Source organism: Mesoplodon densirostris, chromosome 4, assembly GCF_025265405.1.
Source record: "Mesoplodon densirostris isolate mMesDen1 chromosome 4, mMesDen1 primary haplotype, whole genome shotgun sequence".
NCBI classification, from domain to species: domain Eukaryota; kingdom Metazoa; phylum Chordata; class Mammalia; order Artiodactyla; family Ziphiidae; genus Mesoplodon; species Mesoplodon densirostris.
In genome coordinates, this window is record NC_082664.1 from 51953573 (window position 1) to 51976134 (window position 22562).

General features: G+C 34.8%; 1 protein-coding gene across 1 annotated transcript in view; it reads left to right on the top strand.

Moving 5' to 3' along the window:
* The window catches only part of SOS2 (SOS Ras/Rho guanine nucleotide exchange factor 2), a 103652-nt gene that overhangs the window by 45291 nt on the left and 35799 nt on the right, over positions 1-22562 (top strand). The window contains exons 6-8 of the mRNA XM_060096256.1: positions 1555-1698; positions 4363-4473; positions 8077-8175. Of these exons, the coding sequence (XP_059952239.1) occupies positions 1555-1698; positions 4363-4473; positions 8077-8175 (354 nt within the window). The remainder of the gene's footprint in view (positions 1-1554; positions 1699-4362; positions 4474-8076; positions 8176-22562) is intronic.

The following is a 22562-nucleotide window of genomic DNA, read 5'->3' on the forward strand; positions in this document are numbered from 1 at the left end:
TTAGGTAGTCAACATTTTATGTTTTTTAAAATACTCTCCTATTTTGTGTGACCCTTAACAATTCTCTGAGATAGGTAGGACAGGTATCATTTCTACCTTACTGGTAAGGAAATTGACATAAAATAGTTATGATAAGTTATGGAGGTTGAACTTGAATTTTGGTTTTATACCACAGTATAATTGGGTTTTGTCTATAGTGGTGTGAAGAATTAAAAGCTTAACAAATGCTGTTAGCTAATAACAATTGCTGGTAGCTAATATTATCCTCTGCCTTTTCTGTGTCCCATCAGTTTTCATTCCTCAGGAATTAATTTTTATGGGTCTCTTTTCACTGAATTTGTGCTGATTTGACAGAAAATTTTTATTATAATACTGAAGGGTCAAGAGAAAGAGAGAATCCCTTTTCTCTATCACTGTATCTACTATATTTTTTCAGCATAGATGAGACTGTAAACTTTTGAAATAAAGGCTATCTAAGGTCAGAACATAGAACTCAGTAAATATTTGATAAAAGAATGAATGACTCTTGATCTTAATTTACTCCTTTGGGCCCTACTCCTATGTTTTCAGAAAGCTCACATTTGTGGAAGGCCTAATATATGCCAGGAGCATTTTATAGAAATCATCTCATTTAATCCTCTTAAGAACTTTATGGGTAGGTATTAATATACCAGCTCTGTGACCCTGGGCAAATTACTTAACTGCTCTGTGCCTGTTTCCTCATTCATAAAATGAGGATGATGATAGTATCTATCTAATAAGGCTGTTATGAAATTACATGTCAAGTAATCGATACTTACAGTAGTGCCTGGAACATAATAACAAGAAATGTAAGCTGTTATAATTGTCATTATTGTCCTAATCCAGGATCACTCATCTAGCAAGTAGTGGGGCCAGGATCCAAGCTCAGGTCTGTCAGGTTCCTTAATCTGTGATGCTTCCATTACAAGATGCAGAGTGAATAATAGTTGGCCATAACCTGGATAATCAGTCATATGGTCTTTTTGTTTCCAGAGGACTTAACATGTTTTAACCCAGATAAAAGTCACACCTGAGAGCTTGAATGAAATCTTTAATTCCTCCTCAAATTCAAGAGACAGGCCACATATTGTGAAACCAGTTTGTGTCTGGATTAGGAGTCAGATCTTCATTTTGATCCCAGCTTTTGTCATTAACCAGCTCTGTGAGACCTTATCAAGACTTTTAGCACTTAGCCAATTTTAAAATACTCAAATGCCAGAATTCTTTATGTAAAAAGTTGCTTAGAATCATCCACCATATGAGATTTACAGTAAATTTACTGGAAAATATAGATTCTATATAGTTCTGTTCAATAATTCTAAATCTAATCCAAGAGGTTTTTAAATTTCTCTTCTTTATTCATGATTGACTTTTGCTGTAATTTGGAATATATTCAATATTTTATGCCTTGAAATATACTTGTATGTGATTGGGTGAAAATAATATCCTTAACACTTACATTACTTATATTTAGTAATTGTTAAATGAAATTCTCAAACTGACATGCCTTACTTAACCTTCCTTGTTTTTTAGGATATTGAAAAAATTTTCAGTAACATTTTAGATATACATGAATTGACCGTGAAACTTTTAGGTTTAATTGAAGACACAGTTGAAATGACTGATGAAAGTAGCCCTCATCCCTTAGCTGGAAGCTGTTTTGAAGATTTGGCAGAGGCAAGTTTACAAAACTGTTTTCTCATTAAAGCCCTAAGTGCTGTATTAAGATATTTAGTAAGATATTATTTGTGAAAATTAGAAGACACTGCTGGCTGCTATAAAAAATACTTATGATTTAACCAATAGCAAACTAAAATTACATTGTCTGACACTTTATAGTGTAATTATGATAATATAGCAAAAGTTGATAGACTAGTAATGTTTAAGATTTTTTTTTAATGGCAGGTGCATTTAAGGTGAAAGAAAAGAAATTTTATTGACCATAGCTGTTTAGCTTTTGTGGATTTTAGTCTTAATTTCCAAAAATGAAAAAGGAAGTTTATATTTTTTTCCAAAGTGCAAATCATATTTTTGTTCTTCAAATGATTATAAAAGTAACATAGCTCATTGTAAAAATATTCAGAAAAATATAGATGAATATAATAAGACAAAAATAACTTCGTTTTGCAATATCTAGAGATTAGTTATCTTTATAAGATTTATTTATCCTTATGAACATTTGTCTACATATTCATACAAACCTATGTATATTTACAAAAATAGGATCTTACTATTTTATAACCTTCTTTTTTTCACTCAATATCTTGAACATTTTTCATGCCAATAAATATACTTCAACACAGCTTTTAAAGTCTGAAAGTACCATGTTCTATGGAGACACTATATTTTAACTATTATTATTAAGCATGTAGGTTTTTTCAGTTCTTCTTGTTATTGTAAACAATACTGTAACAAACATATTTGTATAATGCCTTCATAGCCTAGTAATTATTTTAGGATGTAGTCCTAGAAATGGAATTGTGGTACTAAAGACTAGGTACATTTTTAGAACTTTGAAACATTTTGCCAAATTTACTTCCAGATAAGTTCAAGTATATGCAGGCCCTCTTTTTACCCATATCTTCACTATCCCATTAATTTTTGTTATTATCCCATTAATTTTTGCTAGTCTAGTAGGAAAAAACAATATTTCATTGCTCTTTGCTTTTGCTTTTTTTTTTTTTTTAAACTAATGATGTTATACATCTTTTCATACTCATTGGCCATTTTTATTTATTCTGGAAAACAGGTATTAAAAGTGCTTTCTTCAGATATCATGTAAATTTCCTAGTTTTATAATCTCTTCCTAATTTTTCTGAAAATGTAAGTCACTTTAATTACATCCATTTTGTAGACAATGGAACTGATAGCGTAGAAGTACTCAGTTACTGATGCCTAACCGAGATATTCAGGCTTGCTCTTATTAGAAAGTTTTTTAATATTGTGATATCTTAGCATATTAATTTGTAGTCTGGTTGCTTATTGTACTCTTAGAGATATCATGGTTCAAAAACATGTATTCAAAAATGTATTTTCTAATTTTTATGGTAAACATATAACAAAATTTGCCATTTTAACCATTTTAAGTGTACAGTTTAACAGCATTAATTAAATTCATAGTATTATACAACCATTACCACTATCTATTTCCAAAACTGTTTAATCACCCCAAACAGAAATTCTACTCATTGAGTAATAACTCCCTATTCTTCCCTCCCACATAACCCCTGGTAACCTCTAATCTATTTCTGTCTCTGTGAATTTGCTGATTCTAGATATTTATAAAGGTAGAATCATTACAATATTCTCTTGTGTCTGCTTATTTCACTTAGCATAATGTTTTCAAGGTTCATCCATGTCATAGCATGTATCAGAACTCTATCTCTTTCTGTGACTAAATAATGTTCCGTTGTATGTATGTACCACATTTTGTATATCCATTTATTTGTTGATGGACTCTTGTGCTTTTTCCACCTTTTTGGCTATTGTGAATAATGCTACAGTAAACATTGGCATATGAGTATCTGTTTGAGTCACTGTTTTCAGTTCCTTTGAGTATATACCTAGAAGTAGAATTGCTGGGTCATATGGTAATTCTTTGTTTAGCTTTTTGAGGAACTGCCAAACTGTTTTCCACAGGGGCTACACCATTTTGCAGTTCCCACTGGCAGTGGACAGGGTTCCAATTTCTCTGCATCCTTGCCAACACTTGTTATTTTCTGAAAAACATACTGCATTTTTAACATACAAAAATGAAACAAATCTTAGTTCTAGCTAAACATTGGGGATGTTGATTATTATAAAATAATAGGAATTTATTTCAATATAAACGGACAAAATATGGGCAGTTTCTGTTTTGTTAGTTTCCTGTATGTTAGTCTTTGCTTTCTTTTTCTAATTTTGAAAAAGTGGAGAGTGGATAAAACAGTGGGAATATCACTTTTTGCGTCCTTTGAAAATAATCCTCAGTGTAAACTCCTTTCAACCTAGGTAAACCTAACTGAAATTTCAAATCCCGGCCTTATTTTACTAATAAGTACACCTTTTGTTTATCTGGGGTAAATGTGCATATGCATTTTAATAGTTTGATACTTGTGACCACAAGTCAGTGACCTAACTTAAGACTGGTAGCTTCTTGTCATCCATTGCCCAAGGTCATTACTTATATTTATTAAACATTTCCAAGTTACAGCCATAGTTATTATTTGTTCCTGAAATTAAAACAATTCTGAAACCTAATGGAGGACTTAAGTAAAAATTTGCCATTAAGTAATCTGTGCCATATTAGTAGAAAAGATGTTCTTTTAAACCTAACACATTTTCCTTTTTAAAAAAAAATAGGAACAAGCATTTGATCCTTATGAAACATTATCACAGGATATTCTTTCACCAAAATTTAATGAACATTTCAGTAAGTTGATGGCCAGACCTGCAGTGGCTCTACACTTTCAGGTAAACTTAAATTGAATGTTATTTTTAATAAAGCAACTAAAGAAATATTTCACCAGTCCTTCAAAATCTGTTAATTGTAAGCCTATTCTAGGTTGTTTTCTGTTTTCTGCCTTGAGTTCTTTCAGTTTGTCCTTAATGTGGAAATCTTTTATAGAATACCATCACAAATACTGATTGACTAGAAAAATCTGGCACATTCTGGATCTGAGATGTAGAGATGAATATGGAGAGCTATTTCAGGATCTTATTCCCTACAGGAGATAAAACCAAAATCATGCAGAGTGGAGAATATCCTCACATATATTCATACAGATTTCTCTATCAGGCCTGTCATTTAAAGGAGATAGATATATTAATGGAGAGTATGCAAGTTAATTGGTTCAGTCATGCAGTTAGATAAAATGAGAGTAAGTGGAGAGAGACAAAATTATATTTTTACGCTCTCAACACTTAATGAAGGTAACATTGGCATTGATGATCCTTGACTACTACTTCCTGCATTTAGACTGGCTCTTCTCCCTTAGCATATGAATATGGTCAAATCTTTATTGTCCTAAAACAGGCGAATAAATAAACAAATCTTTGTCACTCTACCTCGTCCCCTTTTTGTTTTTTCCATTTGTAGCCAGTTGTCTTCATATTACTTTTTATCATTCTCCATCAAACTGCTACCATCTGTGTTCTAATCAGGATGTAACTCTAAAAACTGCCCTTGATAGTGAACTTAACCACCAAATGCTGTGGATATTTTGATTTCATATTTATGTCTGTAGTATTTATTAGTACCCCTGTTGTCCTTTTTGACTCCTATGATACTACTTACATCTAATTTTCATCTTCTCTGGTTTCTTCTCAGTCTCCTTAGTAGCAGGTGTTACCCAACTTCTGTTAGCAGCCCCTGCTGTTCTGTTCCTCTGTGCTATCCTTGGGTGACTTTATCCATGCCCTTTGCTTTCACCTATATGCTGGTGACTTCCTATTTGTATTCTCAAGTCATAACTTTCTTTTGAACAGTGGATGTATGTGTGTGTATGTATATACTTTCATATAACCAGCTGACCTTTGAACTAATTCATTTGAATATCCCACGAGGACTGCAAATATAAATGTTCAAAACTGAGCTAACCTGCCTCCCTCCTTTACTGTGAATTCCCATTATTATCATCTTCTACTTCTACTCTACTCAAAAACTTGTCAACTTGGAATAAAAGTTACACTTAATTCTCAAAATTTACTTAATTGAAGGAATAATTCTTTAAGTTGAATCTTATATATTCATATAAACCATGAAGTAGGCATTAAATGGGAAAATCTGCTTATAAAATCTTTGCATACTCATCAAAAGCACTCACAACATTTTTTGTTTTATTCTTACTTTATTAGTAATTCTTACTATGGGATTTGAATGGGATTTGAAATTTGAGTTTAAGACCCAATTATTTAAGCTGTTGTCCCAGATATTCAGTAAAATTCAGAGTTAGATATAAAACCCCTTTTCAGGCCAAACTCACTTGTACTGTATTAACTTAAAACAGATTCTTCATTTGTAAAATGAGAAAGTAATGTTTTTTCAAAAAACTTTAATAAAAGTTTTTATTTAAAAAACACAACAAAACTTCTTTAGAAGATGTAGGCACACTTTAAGAATATGAGCTTTGGAGTCAGAGCTTCTGGCTTTGAGCCAATTAATAGTTGTCTTACCCTGATAAGTCACTTAATCTCTGAGAATCAGTTTGCTCATTTGTAAAATGATGATGATAATGTATACCTCTTACAGTTATGTAAATTAAACAGGAATACACTAAGCACATTTGGCACATGTTAAACAGTCAGACATTAGCTTGTGTTGTTTTTAGAGGACTTCTTACACTATAAACACATTGCATTAATATTTTAGAATGCACTTTAGTAGCCATTTCAGTGCTAATTAACAATACAAATGATTTTTGTAGGCTAATTTTAAAGTTTCATCTTGGTTCCACTTAAAGTACTGTATATAAAATATATAAAATTATATCTAGCATAATCTGTATCAGTATCTTAAATGATAAAAGAAATTAATTTCTGCATATCCTGGTAAAAGTCTGTTGAACAAATTATAGTTTACTTGAGTTAACAATAGGTGAGAGTTATGGGAGGGTTTACCTATGAGTATATATTTTAAAAGCAGCATCTCAAACTCTTTCTTCACTTTGTATATTGCTTCTGTCTGTATTTACCTGATGAGGAGAAATACCACCTTTAAATAAGTCAGCCTTAATGACATTTAAAATCAACATGAGTAACTTTTAAATGCATTATAGATTTTAGAAAATCATTTATTCTGCAGACTATTAGTTTTCAAAACTGGGATATACCTAACCCTAGCTATACACTAAGATTTTCCAGGCAATATAAGGGTACAGATATCTTTAAGGGAATTAGTTCCTAGTCTAACCTTGTTTGTGTTGTTGCATTCTCTTCCAATTTTTCTTACACATTACTTCTTGTCATATTGAATTTTCCATTATGCATTGATCCGAGGTGTAAAAACCTCCAGGGTACCAGCCAGGGAAAGGAAAAAAAAAAAAGGGATTGCTCCTGAAGGAGAGTTTATTGAGTGCAAAGCAAAAAGGGTTCCAAAAGCAGCAGATGGGGTGATTGTGTTAAAAACTCTCGGTAGCTGAAATGTCATATCTACCTTTGTCTTGTCATGTCTATCTAAAAATTAAGAAATGAGAAGGTTGTAACAAGGGTGAATATTACCTTTTTTAAAAAGTTCTTCATCATTCATTGGACATTGTGATAAAGGAGAGGTGAGGCTTGTAAAGTTCTCATACCTGCATGTTTTATGTTAGAAACAGTTAGAGGTTCTTCCAGATGCTTGCTGTACGTAAGACTGTGACATTAACATGTGTATTTCAAGTTAAGAATGAAGTCAGACTTGTTGCAGAAATTTAGTCTGATCTGGCTATTTATTTTGACAGTGAAGATTGACTTTATCAATTAAGTTATATAACAGACATTTTTCATAAATTAAATGAGCTAAATCTGAAATTTATTTGATCATTGTTTGGTGAAATATATTTAAATCACATCTACAATGTACCACATCCCCCAAAACACATTCTTTTTAACTACTTAAAACATTTTTAATAAAATTGACATAAAAATGTGTGAGACAATACATAGCTTTTCAGCATTCCTTTAGGGTATGTGGAAGCCAAAACTTTTGAAGAAAAGCTGAGAAGAATAATATTGTTAAAGTTATTTTAGCCATGAAAGATGAAATGTATATATTTAATTATCTGATAAGTTAAAGGAGGAAAAAACTTGATTTATAGCACTTCAATTTCAATATAGAACATTCTTCCTATTATAGTTTTGTTAGTCTGTATCTTGTATTCTTTTTTGGGGGGGGGCACACCACGCAGCTCGTGGGTTCTTAGTTCCCCCACCAGGGATTGAACCCGGGGCTCCGGCAGTTAAAGTTACGAGTCCTAACCACTGGACCTCCAGGGAATTCCCTGTAACTTCTATTCTTAAAATCTGCTTCTGTTAGGCACTGCTGTTACATAACCTTGATATCACAGATATACTGTTTTTTGTCTTTTTGCTTTGCAGTCCATTGCTGATGGTTTTAAAGAGGCAGTTCGTTATGTCCTTCCACGCCTTATGCTGGTGCCAGTATATCATTGTTGGCACTATTTTGAATTATTAAAGGTAAGATGAAAGCTTCCTGAGGCAAAAAAATACTTGCACTTTTGAGGCTTAAAAGCTTTTTTTAAATCTAATGTTATTTTCCATACTTTTTATTCATAAAAGTAAAGTATCTTAAATGTCTTCCATACTTTTTATTCATAAAAGTAAAGTATCTTAAATGTCTTCCTTCCTTCCACAGACCATAGAGAAACGCCTATATTTTTTATCTTCATATCATTTCCAAGTGGTAGATAGAGGAAAATGTATCTTTATCATCTGATAATATAAATTCTCAAAGTAATAACATTATTAAAAAGTTGACTTTTTAAAAATTATATTTTGGAGACTCACAGCAACAATGGTTTATCTCTTATTTTATATAAGTAATTAATACCTTTTATGTATAGCATTGTTCTAAACTTCCATCTTGTTATAACTTGTCAAGAAAAACACTTTTAAAGTTGACACCTTTTCCGCATGCAGTATGCAGTGTAATAGCTAGAAACCAAGCAACAAATTAAAAAATAAAATTATGGTAAAACTTGAACTCTTTTTAAAGATCAGTACACATAAAAATATATTGAATTCCTAAAGTTCTAATATGTAGTATAAACTTTTTTTTTTTTTTTTGCGGTACGTGGGCCTCTCACTGCTGCGGCCTCTCCCGTTGCGGAGCACAGGCTCCGGACGCGCAGGCTCAGCGGCCATGGCCCACAGGCCCAGCCGCTCCGCGGCATGTGGGATCCTCCCGGACCGGGGCACGAACCCGTGTCCCCTGCATCGGCAGGCAGACTCAACCACTGCGCCACCAGGGAAGCCCTAAACTTTGTTATGATATACTATATACATAGAGAAAAGTATAAGAACATAAACGTGTTTTATAATAAATAAATGTAATGCGTAAACACACCAGAGGTAAACCACTACCCTCACTTTAATGGTAATTACTTTTTTGCTTTTCTTTACTTTAACCACCTATGTGTATATCACTAGAAATATATGTAGCCTGTTTCTGAACTTTTTAATCAGTTGGATCAAATTATATATATTATTTTGTGTCTTTTATCTTCTTTCAAAGTTATATTTGTATGATTCATTGATGTGGTCGTATGTTGTTCTAGTTTAATTTTCTTCCATTGTTTGAATAAACCATGATTTATTTATCCTTTCCTGGTTGAACAACAGTTTTTTGCTATTACTGATAACACTTGCTATGGACATTCTTTTTATATCTCTTGGTACACATGTGCATGCATTTTGTGTCTCTAGAGTATATACTCAGGGTTGGAATTGCTTGGTCATAGGGTGTGCATATTTTCAGATTTAATAGGTGATGTCAAACAGTTTTCCAATGTGGGTTTTACAGTTTATACTCCTACCAGAATGCAGGTGATGTCTCTCTTTAAGCATATTTTCATATTTTAAAATTTCTGTCATTTGGTGTATTTATAATGGTATATGGTGTTTTTAATTTGTGTTTTCTTGATTATTAATGTGGTTGGGTATATGTTTATTGGCCTTTTCGATAACCTTTTATAGGGTTATTCAAGTCTTTTGCCATTGTAAATATCTTCTGTGACTTGTCTTTGTATTTCATATTTCTATTTGTTTTTCCTGTTGTGTATTAATTAAAACTTAGTATATTCCATATTTTTTCTAAGAGTTTAGTTTCACTGATGAGATCTATGTGTGTAGGCTTTGTACGACTAATACATTAGCAGCCCCAGGTGTATATTTAGATTCCTAAAATTTTTTAGAGAATGTTCATGTCTAATTGGAAGTCCTATCGTTAGTCTTAGAGTTGCCTTCTAATATTTGCCAAAATTTAAAAATCCTGGCTTGACTATAATTGAAGCTTATTTTTTTCTCCTATCTGGATGATTGGTTTTTAAAATCTCTGAGATCTGAATCTAAAATCAGACATTGACTATGATGCCCTGACTCATCCTGAGGCCACAGCTACTTTTACTACCAGTTAATTACTGGACTCCAAGTACTCTTAGCCATTGTGACTGGGACTAGTAGTTGGTCAGTTAATTAAAAATAAGGCAAAGAATCATAAAAAAGAAATATGCACATTTTATTTCAATAAATACATACACACAAAACCCTTACAAATGAACATTTATATGTATTTATAGGCTAATCTGTTGACTTGGGGTAAAACTTTTTCTTTGAGTATGAATCTTGCTTAAGTACAAAAAGTATCTTCTATGATTTCTATGTTCCATTTCTTTTAGATGGTACATAAACTTGAAGATGCTTATAAAGCAATCTGAGTGTAGATATCTTTTAAGTATTTATAATTTTTCCAAATCTTTTATGATTATCTTCCCTATACCTTTTTCTTTCTTTCTTTCTTTCTTTATTTTCTTACTAGTCATCCATTTTATGCACATCAGTGTATACATGTCAATTCCAATCGCCCAATTCATCCCACCCTCACCTCACCCGCCACCACTTTCCCCCTTGGTGTCCATACATTTGTTCTCTACGTCTGTGTCTCAATTTCTGCCCTGAAAACCGGTTCATCTGTACCATTTTTCTAGGTTCCACATATATGTGTTAATATACGATATTTGTTTTTCTCTTTCTGACTTACTTCACTCTGTATGACAGTCTCTGGATGCATCCACGTCACTACAAATGACCCAATTTCATTCCTTTTCATGGCTTAGTAATATTCCATCTTCTTTATCCATTCGTCTGTCGATGGGCATTTAGGTTGCTTCCATGACCTGGCTATTGTAAATAGCGCTGCAATGAACATTGGGGTGCGTGTGTCTTTTTGAATTATGGTTTTCTCTGGATATATGCCCAGTAGTGGGATTGCTGGGTCATACGGTAATTCTATTCTTAGTTCTTTAAGGAACTGCCATACTGTTCTCCATAGTGGCTGTATCAATTTACATTCCCACCAACAGTGCAAGAGGGTTCCCTTTTCTCCACACCCTCTCCAGTATTTGTTGTTTGTAGATTTTCTGATGATGCCCATTCTAACTGGTGTGAGGTGATACCTCATTGTAGTTTTGATTTGCATTTCTCTAATAGTGATGTTGAGCAGCTTTTCACGTTCTTCTTGGCCATCTGTATGTCTTCTATGGAGAAATGTCTATTTAGGTCTTCTGCGCATTTTTGAATTGGGTTGTTTGTTTTTTTAATATTCAGCTGCATGAGCTGTTTATATATTTTGGAGATTAATCCTTTGTCTGATGATTCATTTGCAAATATTTTCTCCCATTCTGAGGGTTGTCTTTTCATCTTGTTTATGGTTTCCTTTGCCGTACAAAAGCTTTTAAGTTTCATTAGGTCCCATTTGTTTATTTTTGTTTTTATTTCCATTACTCTAGGAGGTGGATCAAAAAAGATCTTGCTGTGATTTATGTCAAAGAATGTTCTTCCTATGTTTTCCTCTAAGAGTTTTATAGTGCCCAGTCTTACATTTAGGTCTCTAATCCATTTTGAGTTTATTTTTGTATATGGTGTTAGGGAGTGTTCTAATTTCATTCTTTTACATGTAGCTGTCCAGTTTTCCCAGCACCACTTATTGAAGAGACTGTCTTTTCTCCATTGTATATCCTTGCCTCCTTTGTCATAGATTAGTTGACCATTTGCTTGTTTGTATTTTTTACATTTTTTTCCCTGTAATTGATTTCTAATCTCATAGCGCTGTGGTCAGAAAAGATGCTTGATATGATTTCAATTTTCTTAAATTTACTGAGGCTTGATTTGTGACCCAAGATGTGATCTATCCTGGAAAATGTTCTCTGCGCACTTGAGAAGAAAGTGTAATCTGCTGTTTTTGGATGGAATGTCCTATAAATATCAATTAAATCTATCTGGTCTATTGTGTCATTTAAAGCTTGTGTTTCCTTATTAATTTTCTGTTTGGATGATCTGTCCATTGGTGTAAGTGAGGTGTTAAAGTCCCCCACTATTATTGCATTACTGTCGATTTCCTCTTTTAGAGCTGTTAGCAGTTGCCTTATGTATTGAGGTGCTTCTATGTTGGGTGCATATATATTTATAATTGTTACATCTTCTTCTTGGATTGATCCCTTGATCATTACGTAGTGTCCTTCCTAGTCTCTTGTAACATTCTTTATTTTAAAGTCTATTTAAAAAAATTTTTTTTTGTGGTACGTGGGCCTCTCACTGTTGTGGCCTCTCCTGTTGCGGAGCACAGGCTCCGGAAGTGCGGGCTCAGCGGCCATGGCTCACGGTCCCAGCCGCTCCGTGGCATGTGGGATCTTCCCGGACTGGGGCACAAACCCGTGTCCCCTGCATTGGCAGGCAGACTCTCAACCACTGCACCACCAGAGAAGCCCTAAAGTCTATTTTATCTGATATGAGTATTGCTACTCTAGCTTTCTTTTGATTTCCATTTGCATGGAATATCTTTTTCCATCCCCTCACTTTCAGTCTGTATGTGTGCCTAGGTCTGAAGTGGGTCTCTTGTAGACAGCATATGTACGGGTCTTGTTTATGTATCCATTCAGCCAGTCTGTGTATTTTGGTTGGAGCATTTAATCCATTTACATTTAAGGTAATTATCAATATGTATGTTCCTATTACCATTTTCTTAATTGTTCTGGGTTTGTTATTGTAGGTCTTTTCCTTCTCTTCTGTTTCCTTCCTTGTGAAGTTCCTTTAGCATTTGTTGTAAAACTTGCTTGCTGGTTCTGAATTCCTTAGCTTTTACTTGTCTGTAAAGCTTTTGATTTCTCCATCGAATCTGAATGAGATCCTTGCTGGGTAGGGTAATCTTGGTTGTAGGTTCTTCCCTTTCATCGCTTTAAGTATATCATGCCACTGCCTTCTGGCTTGTAGAGTTTCTGCTGAGAAATCAGCTGTTAACCTTATGGTAGTTCCCCTGTGTGTTATTTGTCGTTTTTCCCTTGCTGCTTTCAATAACTTTTCTTTGTCTTCAGTTTTTGCCAGTTTGATTACTATGTATGTGTCTTGGCGTGTTTCTCCTTGGGTTTATCCTGTGTGGGACTCTGCACTTCCTGGACTTGGGTGGCTATTTCCTTTCCCATGTTAGGGAAGTTTTTGACTATAATCTCTTCAAACATCTTCTCGGGTCCTTTCTCTTTCTCTCCTTCTGGGACCCCTATAATGCGAATGTTGTTGTGTTTAATGTTGTCCCAGAGGTCCCTTAGGCTGTTTTCATTTCTTTTCATTCTTTTTTCTTTATTCTGTTCTGCAGCAGTGAATTCCACCATTCTGTCTTCCAGGTCACTTATCTGTTCTTCTGCCTCAGTTATTCTGCTATTGATTTCTTCTAGTGCATTTTTCATTTCAGTTATTGTACTGTTCATCTCTGTTTGTTTGTTCTTTAATTCTTCTAGGTCTTTGTTAAACATTTCTTGCATCTTCTTGATCTTTGCCTCCATTCTTTTTCTGAGGTCCTGGATCATCTTCACTATCATTATTCTGAATTCTTTTTCTGGATTTCATTTAGTTGTTTCTCTGGGGTTTTATCTTGTTCCTTCATCTGGTACATAGCCCCCCGCCTTTTCATTTTGTCTGTCTTTCTGTGAGTGTGGTTTTAGTTCCACAGGCTGCAGGATTGTAGTTCTTCTTGCTTCTGCTGTCTGCCCTCTGGTGGATGAGGCTATGTAAGAGACTTGTGCAAGTTTCCTGATGGGAGGGACTGGTGGATGGTAGAGCTGGCTGTTGCTCTGGTGGGCAGAGCTCAGTAAAGCTTTAATCCACTTGACTGCTGATGGGTGGGGCTGGGTTCCCTCCCTGTTGGTTGTTTGGCCTGAGGCGACCCAACACTGGAGCCTACCTGGGCTCTTTGGTGGGGCTAATGCCAGACTCTGGGAAGGCTCACGCTAAGGAGCACTTCCCAGAACTTCTGCTGGCAGTGTCCTTGTCCCTTGGTGAGCCACAGTTGCCCGCCGCCTCTGCAGGAGACCCTACAACACCAGCAGGTAAGTCTGGTTCAGTCTCCCGTGTGGTCACTGCTCCTTCCCCTGGGTCCCGATGCACACACTACTTTGTGTGTGCCCTTCAAGAGTGGAGTCTCTGTTTACCCCAGTCCTGCCGAAGTCCTGCAATCAAATTCCGCTAGCCTTCAAAGTCTGATTCTCTAGGAATTCCTCCTCCCGTTTCCAGGCCCCCAGGTTGGGAAGCCTGATGTGTGGCTCAGAACCTTCACTCCAGTGGGTGGACTTCTGTGGTATAAGTGTTCTCCAGTTTGTGAGTCGCCCACCCAGCAGTTACGGGATGTGATTTTATTGTGATAGCGACCCTCCTACCATCTCAGTGTGGCTTCTCCTTTGTCTTTGGATGTGGGGTATCTTTTTTGGTGAGTTCCAGTGTCTTCCTGTTGATGATTGTTCAGCAGTCAGTTGTGATTCCGGTGTTCTCGAAAGAGGGAGTGAGAGCACGTCCTTCTACTCCGCCATCTTGAACCCATCTCCCTATAGCTTTTAAAAAGACTTGCTTTAAAATTATTTAATTTGAGTTTTCATATAAATATTTTTATACTCATATTTCTTTAACTTATATAATAATTAAATTACATAATAACAGCATAAGCACAAGTGTCATACATGTTTGGAAACATGTACTACTGATTCTTGGTAAGTATATGACTCAATTAGTGGGATCAGAAGGACCTTATTCTAGAGGTATTCTAGAGCGTGACCCACTTTTTTATAGCATTATTGTCCTGTGGGAATCAGTCTGTATGTTATACAGTGGGAATGATCTATAGTCAGAAATATATTCATGTGAATTGTACATTTACTGCATTTCTCACACTGTCTGTCACATTTTACTTCCAATCAGTTCAAAGTAGTGTAAGTGAAGACATGTTCTTAACATTTTTCATTGCCTAGAGTGAAAAAAATAGAGATATATACATGGTTAAAGGCACTGAAAATATTGGCATTTCTTTCTCAATTTTTGAGGCTTGGGGTGAGGAGAGTGAGGGTGATGAGTGGAAAGAATACCTGCAAACATCCTCAGATGTTACCCACCTTAAAGGGCTGTGTTTAAACTTATGCTCCATATTTTATTAGGAGAGCTACACTGGAAATTTCACTTATCTTTCCTTAATTACAGTTTTCTGACATGGGCAATATTAAGGTTGCTAATTAGTCATGTTTTATGAGTTATATCAATTTCCATGTATGTACATATATTTATATATGTTAATTTATGTATGTATATTAAATTATTATATATGCATAAACAGTTATATTACACTTATAATGTTTAAACACAAAGTTTTTAGAATATAGTATGTCAGGCACTTTGGTTATATGTTAAAATATATCTCAATATGACTTAACTTACTGTTTTCCCAAGTAGAAAAGCCTTTGAAAAATGTAAGTGAATAATTGAATAGTTCCCAGAATTTAAAATTGCAGAGGAGTGTCTTGAGTGCTATATTGGGAGCATTGGTGAATAAAGGATGCAATGGTAATGATATATGCCAAAAAAAAAAAGACAGAAGAAATACATTTAGCATCACGATGACACTGTATACATGCGCGTACACACACACACGAGAAACAAAAAGTGTTTTGAAACACTACTTAGCATTTCATGCAATATATTCATGTACTATATTCTGTTCTATTCTGTTTCTTTTTAAAAAAAAAGATTCGTTCATGTCATAATTCAATAGATTATGACATGCATTTTGAAAAACACAAAATGAGGACTAATTCTAGACAGAAGCAAAGAGGATTATCACATGGTCAGATTAGAAACTACTTTTTACTTTTATATCTGTTCTGACTGTGATACTGTTCCTTTTAATAACATTTTGTTTTTAATTGTGGTAAAGCATAATGTGAAATTTACCATCTTAACAATTTTAAGTGTACGGTTCAGTAGAGTTAAGTATATTGCTATACAGCCAGTGTTGGACACTTGGGCTGCTTCTACTTTTTGGCTTATGTAAATAATACTGCTACAGATATCGGTGAACAAATATGTCCTCGAGACTCTGCTTTCAATTCTTTTGGATATATACCCAGAAGTGGAATTGCTGGAGCACAGGGTAATTCTATTTTTAATTTTTTTTTTTTTTTTGCACGGTACACGGGCCTCTCACTGTTGTGGCCTCTCCCGTTGCGGAGCACAGGCTCCGGACGCTCAGGCTCAGAGCGGCCATGGCCCACGGGCCTAGCCACTCCACGGCATGTGGGATCTTCCCGGACTGGGGCATGAACCCGTGTCCCCTGCATCGGCAGGCAGACTCTCAACCACTGTGCCACCAGGGAAGCCCCTATTTTTAATTTTTTGAGGAAGCACTGTACAATATTTCATAGCAGCTTTATACCATTTTATATTCCCACCAACAGCACACACGCATTCCAATTTCTCCATATCCTTGCCAGCACTTGTTATTTTCAGTATTTTTGATTTTTGATAGTAGCCATCCTAATGGATGTGAGGTGGTAGCTCATTGTGGTTTTGACTTGCATTTCCCTATTAGTGAAGGTGAGCATCTTTTCATTTGCTTGTTGGCCATTCGTATATCTTCTTTGGAGTAATGTCTATTCAAGTCCTTTGCCCATTTTTAATTTGGGTTGTTTGTATTTTTGTGGTTGTATTATAGGAGTTCTTTATATATTCTGAATATTAGTACCTTATCAGATCTGTCATTTGTAAATACTCTCTCATTCTGTTGATTGCCTTTTTGTGATACTGTTTGGGCTCAAGTACTCATCCAAAGGAAATTTCATTTCATGTTGAACTTACTTTGGGATGAGAACCTATAAAAGAAGGCTCGACCAGTGTGACTTAAGGCTATCATATTCTTTTGGGAATAGAAAACGCAGTCCTGGAGCAGTTTTAAGCCAGTTTTAATTTGAAATATCTGCCCCAGTCATATACCAAGGGAGATTTATTTGTGGACATAGTATTTAAATATTATTTGAGTTTTATTTCCCAGAATCAGAGTTTATGATAAGCAAGATAGAAAAACAACTACATAATGAGAAATTAGAGGATATCATATATAGCTTTCCTGAAATTATTTTATAGTATGTTGTCGGATTATTATTATTTTTTTAAATCCTTATTTATTTGTTTGCTTGTTTATTTATTTATTTTTGGCTGTGTTGGGTCTTCGTTGCTGTGCGCAGGCTTTCCTTAGATGCGGCGAGTGGGGGCTACTCTTCATTGCAGTGCGTGGCCTTCTCATTGCGGTCGCTTCTCTTGTTGTAGAGCACCAGCTCTAAGCGCGCAGGCTTCAGTAGTTGTGGCTCACGGGCTTAGTTGCTCCACAGCATGTGGGATCTTCCTGGACCAGGGCGCAAACCCAGCGGATTCTTAACCACTGCACCACCAGGGAAGTGCTAGATTATTATTATTTATAGCAATACTTTAAAGTTCATTTTATGGGTAATATGTTTCTTTTTTTGGCCTTTTCCAATTTGAGCCCCTTTCCAATGAAAGTCCCTCTACTTTCATTTTCTTTATTTTTCTCAGATAAGTTTTAGATTTTTTCCTTAATATATATTTCAATCCTTATGTAAGAGGAAAAAGAAATAACAAATTCATTTCCTGATTTATACGTATCTTTATAATATACTTCTTATATTCTAAGAAAAAAATCTGTGTTTATCCTTCTGTTACTAAGAACATACTGACTCTCACTTAGGAACTGATTTATTCAAAGCTAAGTAACATTCTTTTACTCTCTAACTCTGGTCATTCTCTGGCAATTTAGTAATGGAAAGAATAAAAATTCTCCTCTCAAGAGAACTTAATCCATCTTAATTTAGTTTAAAGCTTAACAGGAAGACCTATTATTAATGACTTCAGTGAGGTTCATTGGGAAAAGTAAGCCAATATTTCAGTGAGACAATTGAAATTGCTTCTTTAGTAATACTTTTTTTTAACCTGTTACTTTGAAAAACATAGAAAAAAAGTTACAAAAATGGTATAGTGAATTCCCTTCATCCAAATTTGCTAATTGTTAACATTATGTAACAATTACTCTGTCAGTTTCTTTGCATTCCTGTGTGTGTGTATGTGTGTAAATGTATTTATAACATCAAGAACTTGAGATAATGTCTATTGAAAGAAATGTTCTGACTCTTGAAAAAAACGATGAGGAATATTTTACTGCATAATATTTACTCCTTCAGTACTGAAACATCACTCAAGGACATCTAAAGGAAGATAATACACATTTTAAAAGATCACATAAAGAAAAGTGATAGGTTTTAATGAGCTGAATTTCCCACCAAATTACTAAAATTCTATTTTTATGAAAATCTAGAGAGAAGTTTATTACTATCAAAAGAGAATTGATCACATATTATTTCACATCTAAACTGAATTCCCAGCATAATGAATTCGAGACAAATTCATAATTTATTACAGTTTCCCTTGTTTTAGGCACACATGTCTATATAACAGATACAGCATTTTATAGAAATTCAAGAGAAGCATGGTAAGTATTTCAGTGAAGTCTCATAAGAGTTAAGAAAAAACTTACGTGAAGTGCAGGGTACACATATACACAACTAAGGAGAATAATGATTATCAGGTAAGCACGGAATATATTCTTCAGTCAAATTCATAAGGTACTACACATTAATGAAAGATCACTTCCACTTTATTACTTAGTTTAAGCATATATTGTAAGGACATTTATTCTCTTTGACCTCTTTTCCAAAGCACACTTCCTTCATTTTATTTCTTAAACTGTGTAATTACCCAGTTTGTTTTTAAGATAGAGGGGATCCCCTTTAACTCGCGTTCACCAGATTTTGTCATAGTTCAGTATTTTGCATAATTGTGTTTTGTGTCATTGGAGAGAGGCGGTGTAGTAGTATGGCAAAAAGCCTGGACCCTGGAGTCAAAGTTCCTGGGTTTGAATATAGACTGCTACTCATCTTGTGTGTCTCAGTTTCTTCATCTGTGACATGTGTATAATAATAGTACCTATCTTACAGAGTTGTAACAGACACTATATAAGCTAATGCATAAAAGAGCATGCACAGAATAAGAGCTTAATAAATGGTCATTGTCGTTATTTGTCTGAACACTTAACAAAATTATAAGTACTTATACAACAGTCACTCTTTCTGATTACCCTATTGGGTACCTACCATGTGTGGGTACTGTACTAAAAATGAATAAAATATATCCCCAAGCTTTAAGGAGTTCATGGTTTAGTAAAGAAGATGAACATCAGACAAATAATTACAATATAATAAGTGCCTAATAGAAGTAGTTCTGTGGGATTACTGAGTCAGGAGTAACTAACCTCTGTCTAGGAAAGTTAGAAAAAAATTTATATGAGTGTTGGGTATGCAGAGGTTTATCCTACTATTCTGGTGTGTTGGTGTTATTTAATTGGAGGAGCCATAAAAGGCAAATGCTGAGGAACTACTACAGATTAAAAGAGACAGTAGAAACATGATAGCTAAGTACACACTGACTGGATCCTGTATTGGGGGAAATTGCACTAAAGGACAGGATTGGGACATTAACTAAATTGGATATGCACTGTAAATTAGATTACAGAACATTACTAATGTTAAATTTCCTGAAGTTGATCACTATACTGTAAAAGAATTTCTGTTCTAAGACACATTGCTGAAATATCAAAGGAGTAAAGGGGAATAACACTATTAGAGAGTAGTTTGTGATATATTTGAATTTTCCTGATATTTCAAAAACAATCTCAGAGCCATTTAGCAATGGTTCACCTTCCTCAGCAAGGAACTGAGAGGACTGTATCACAAACTACTCTCAGATAGTTCGGGGGGAAAATGCACATACACTCACACACAGAATGATGAAGCCTATGTGGCAAAGTGTTTAAAAACTGGTGACCTAGGGCTTCTCTGGTGGTGCAGTGGTTAAGAATCTGCCTGCCAATGCAGGGGACATGAGTTTGAGCCCTGGTCCTGGAAGATCCCACATGCCGTGGAGCAACTAAGCCCATGCGCCACAACTACTGAGCCTGCGCTCTAGAGCCCGCGAGCCACAACTACTGAGCCCACGAGGTGCAACTACTGAAGCCTGCATGCCTAGAGCCTGTGCTCCTCAACAAGAGAAGCCACCACAATGAAAAGCCCGCACACTGCAAGGAAGAGTAGCCCCCGCTGGCCGCAACTAGAGAAAGCCCATGTGCAGCAAAGAAGACCCAACGCAGCCAAAAATAAATAAATAAAATAACTTTATTAAAAAACCAAAAACTGGTGACTTGAGTATACAGCAGTTGTATTACTTTTATAGCTTTTCTACAAATTTGATATTATTTCAAAAGAGAAAACTTAAGGGGGGAGAAAAAAGGAAAGAGCTTCATAGGGAGGAGGCACTTGAACTGTATCATAGGGGCTTAATTCACCAGGTAGATAAGGAGGAGCAGAGGCAGATAGGTAGAAAGCCATAGCAGTGTGAAAGAGCATGACTTAACTTGCAAGGCAGTTCAGTGTGGTAATTTCCATGTCACTGTAAGAATACATTCTCTCAAACATCTATAGAGAATTAGCTTGGATATTCATTAATCTGATGTTTGTTGAATCTCACTGCCAAAAATTCAAGAAACATTTAGCAAATTATTGGACTACATTTATGCCAAAGAAAGCCATTGTTTTGTATACTTGTATCACCAAGAAATCATCCTGAAGTTTTTTTCTCTTTGACAGCCTGTAATTCTTCATGAATATTTAGAAATGACAAGGCCATTTATGTGGAAGAGTTTGAGCAGCCTTAAGACCAAGTAGAGAGTAGAAATTTAGTATCCTCATACACCTAAATTGAAAAGCAGTTCTCATTTTGGTAGAATCTCATTATTAGTGATAATTTAGAAATTTGGATCAACAAAAGCAATAAGAATAAAACTATAATTAAGCATTTTATATCATCAGTGTCAGTATTTACTAGGGAAGTATTTTAGAGTGGAGCTGAAAAGAATCTTTTTGTAAGAAATCTTTGAAAGAGCAAAATAAGTGATTTGGTAGTAATTTTCACCTTTAGAAGTCAGAATGATCGAGTGCAGATAATTTTTCAAACTTCCTATGTTTTTTTGTGTCTTTTTCCTTTTAAATTTTCTGTTTCTTAAATCTAGAGGATGAAGGTTTTATTTCTGATGATAGTCACTTAAATTATTTATATTGCAAATCTTTGATAGCAAGACTTCTATATGTATCTTAAAAAATATCAGATGGCTCTGTGCTCTATATAGAGAATAATTTTTTTTTTAGAGAATAATTTCTAGACATATAAATGAAAGTTAATGGACGTGGTACTTAAACAGTATCCATTCAGTTCCTTGCTGAGGAAAGGGAACCATTGCTGAATGGTTTTCAGATTGTTCTTGGAATATAAGGAAAATTTGTCATAAAATTTCTAGTGAGGTAGTTTAAGATCATGAAATACACTTAAATTTTTAAAAATTTTCTGAAGCAATTGTAATTTTTCCATATTCTCACATAATTTTTCCATATTCTCATGTATTCTCACATAAATTTATATCTACATAATCTCTGTATAATGCTCCATTTTGAATTCTTCTGTCAAACAAATTAAAACACTGGCGCTGGGGCTTCCCTGGCACAGGGAAGAGAGGCGCAATTGTTGAGAGTCCGCCTGCCGAGGTAGGGGACACGGGTTCGTGCCCCGGTCCGAGAAGATCCCACATGCCGCGGAGCGGCTAGGCCCGTGAGCCATGGTCGCTGAGCCTGCGCGTCCGGAGCCTGTGCTCCGCAACGGGAGAGGCCACAACAGTGAGAGGCCCGCGTACCGCTAAAAAACAAAACAAAACAAAAAAAACACTGGCGCATCATCCAATCTGAATTATTTATTATAAGATGAATTTTCTTCCATTTTGAGGCTGAGCTATGGGAGAAGTTTTTGGTTAAATGAAATAAAGCCAGAGTTGTTAGGATTAATAACGCAATTTGTAATTATAAATCTTATTTCTAAGATTAGTAAGATAGGATATTAACTTTCATGGTTTCTTGATATTTACTAGAATAGTTGAATTTTACGATGTAAAAAATATCAGCTGAATCTTTGTGTGATGCTGTTTGTAGGAAAGTTTATGATAGATTGAACTGCTAAAGTTAGCATACTTGATTGTGTTGTATAACAAAGATATGCAAGCTTTTAGAAATCTCTAAAACTTAAGAATTTAGTCATTAGAGAATGTGAAGTAATCCGTGTTTATCTTTTCTCAGATCATAGTTACTCATAAAAGTAACTTGTAACTTTAATGCTTTGCATATTTTAAACTATTTTGATATATCTGCAAAATGTCCAAATAGTTATCACAGTTGCTTTTTTTTTTTTTCTGAGTGCAATGGTAGTAATATCTGTGTTGTATTTATATATGTAGAAAGAGGGCTGGTTTGAAGGATCAGGAGGTATACATAATTATTTAAAATTATAGTTGTTTTTATTAAGTGTATTTAAAA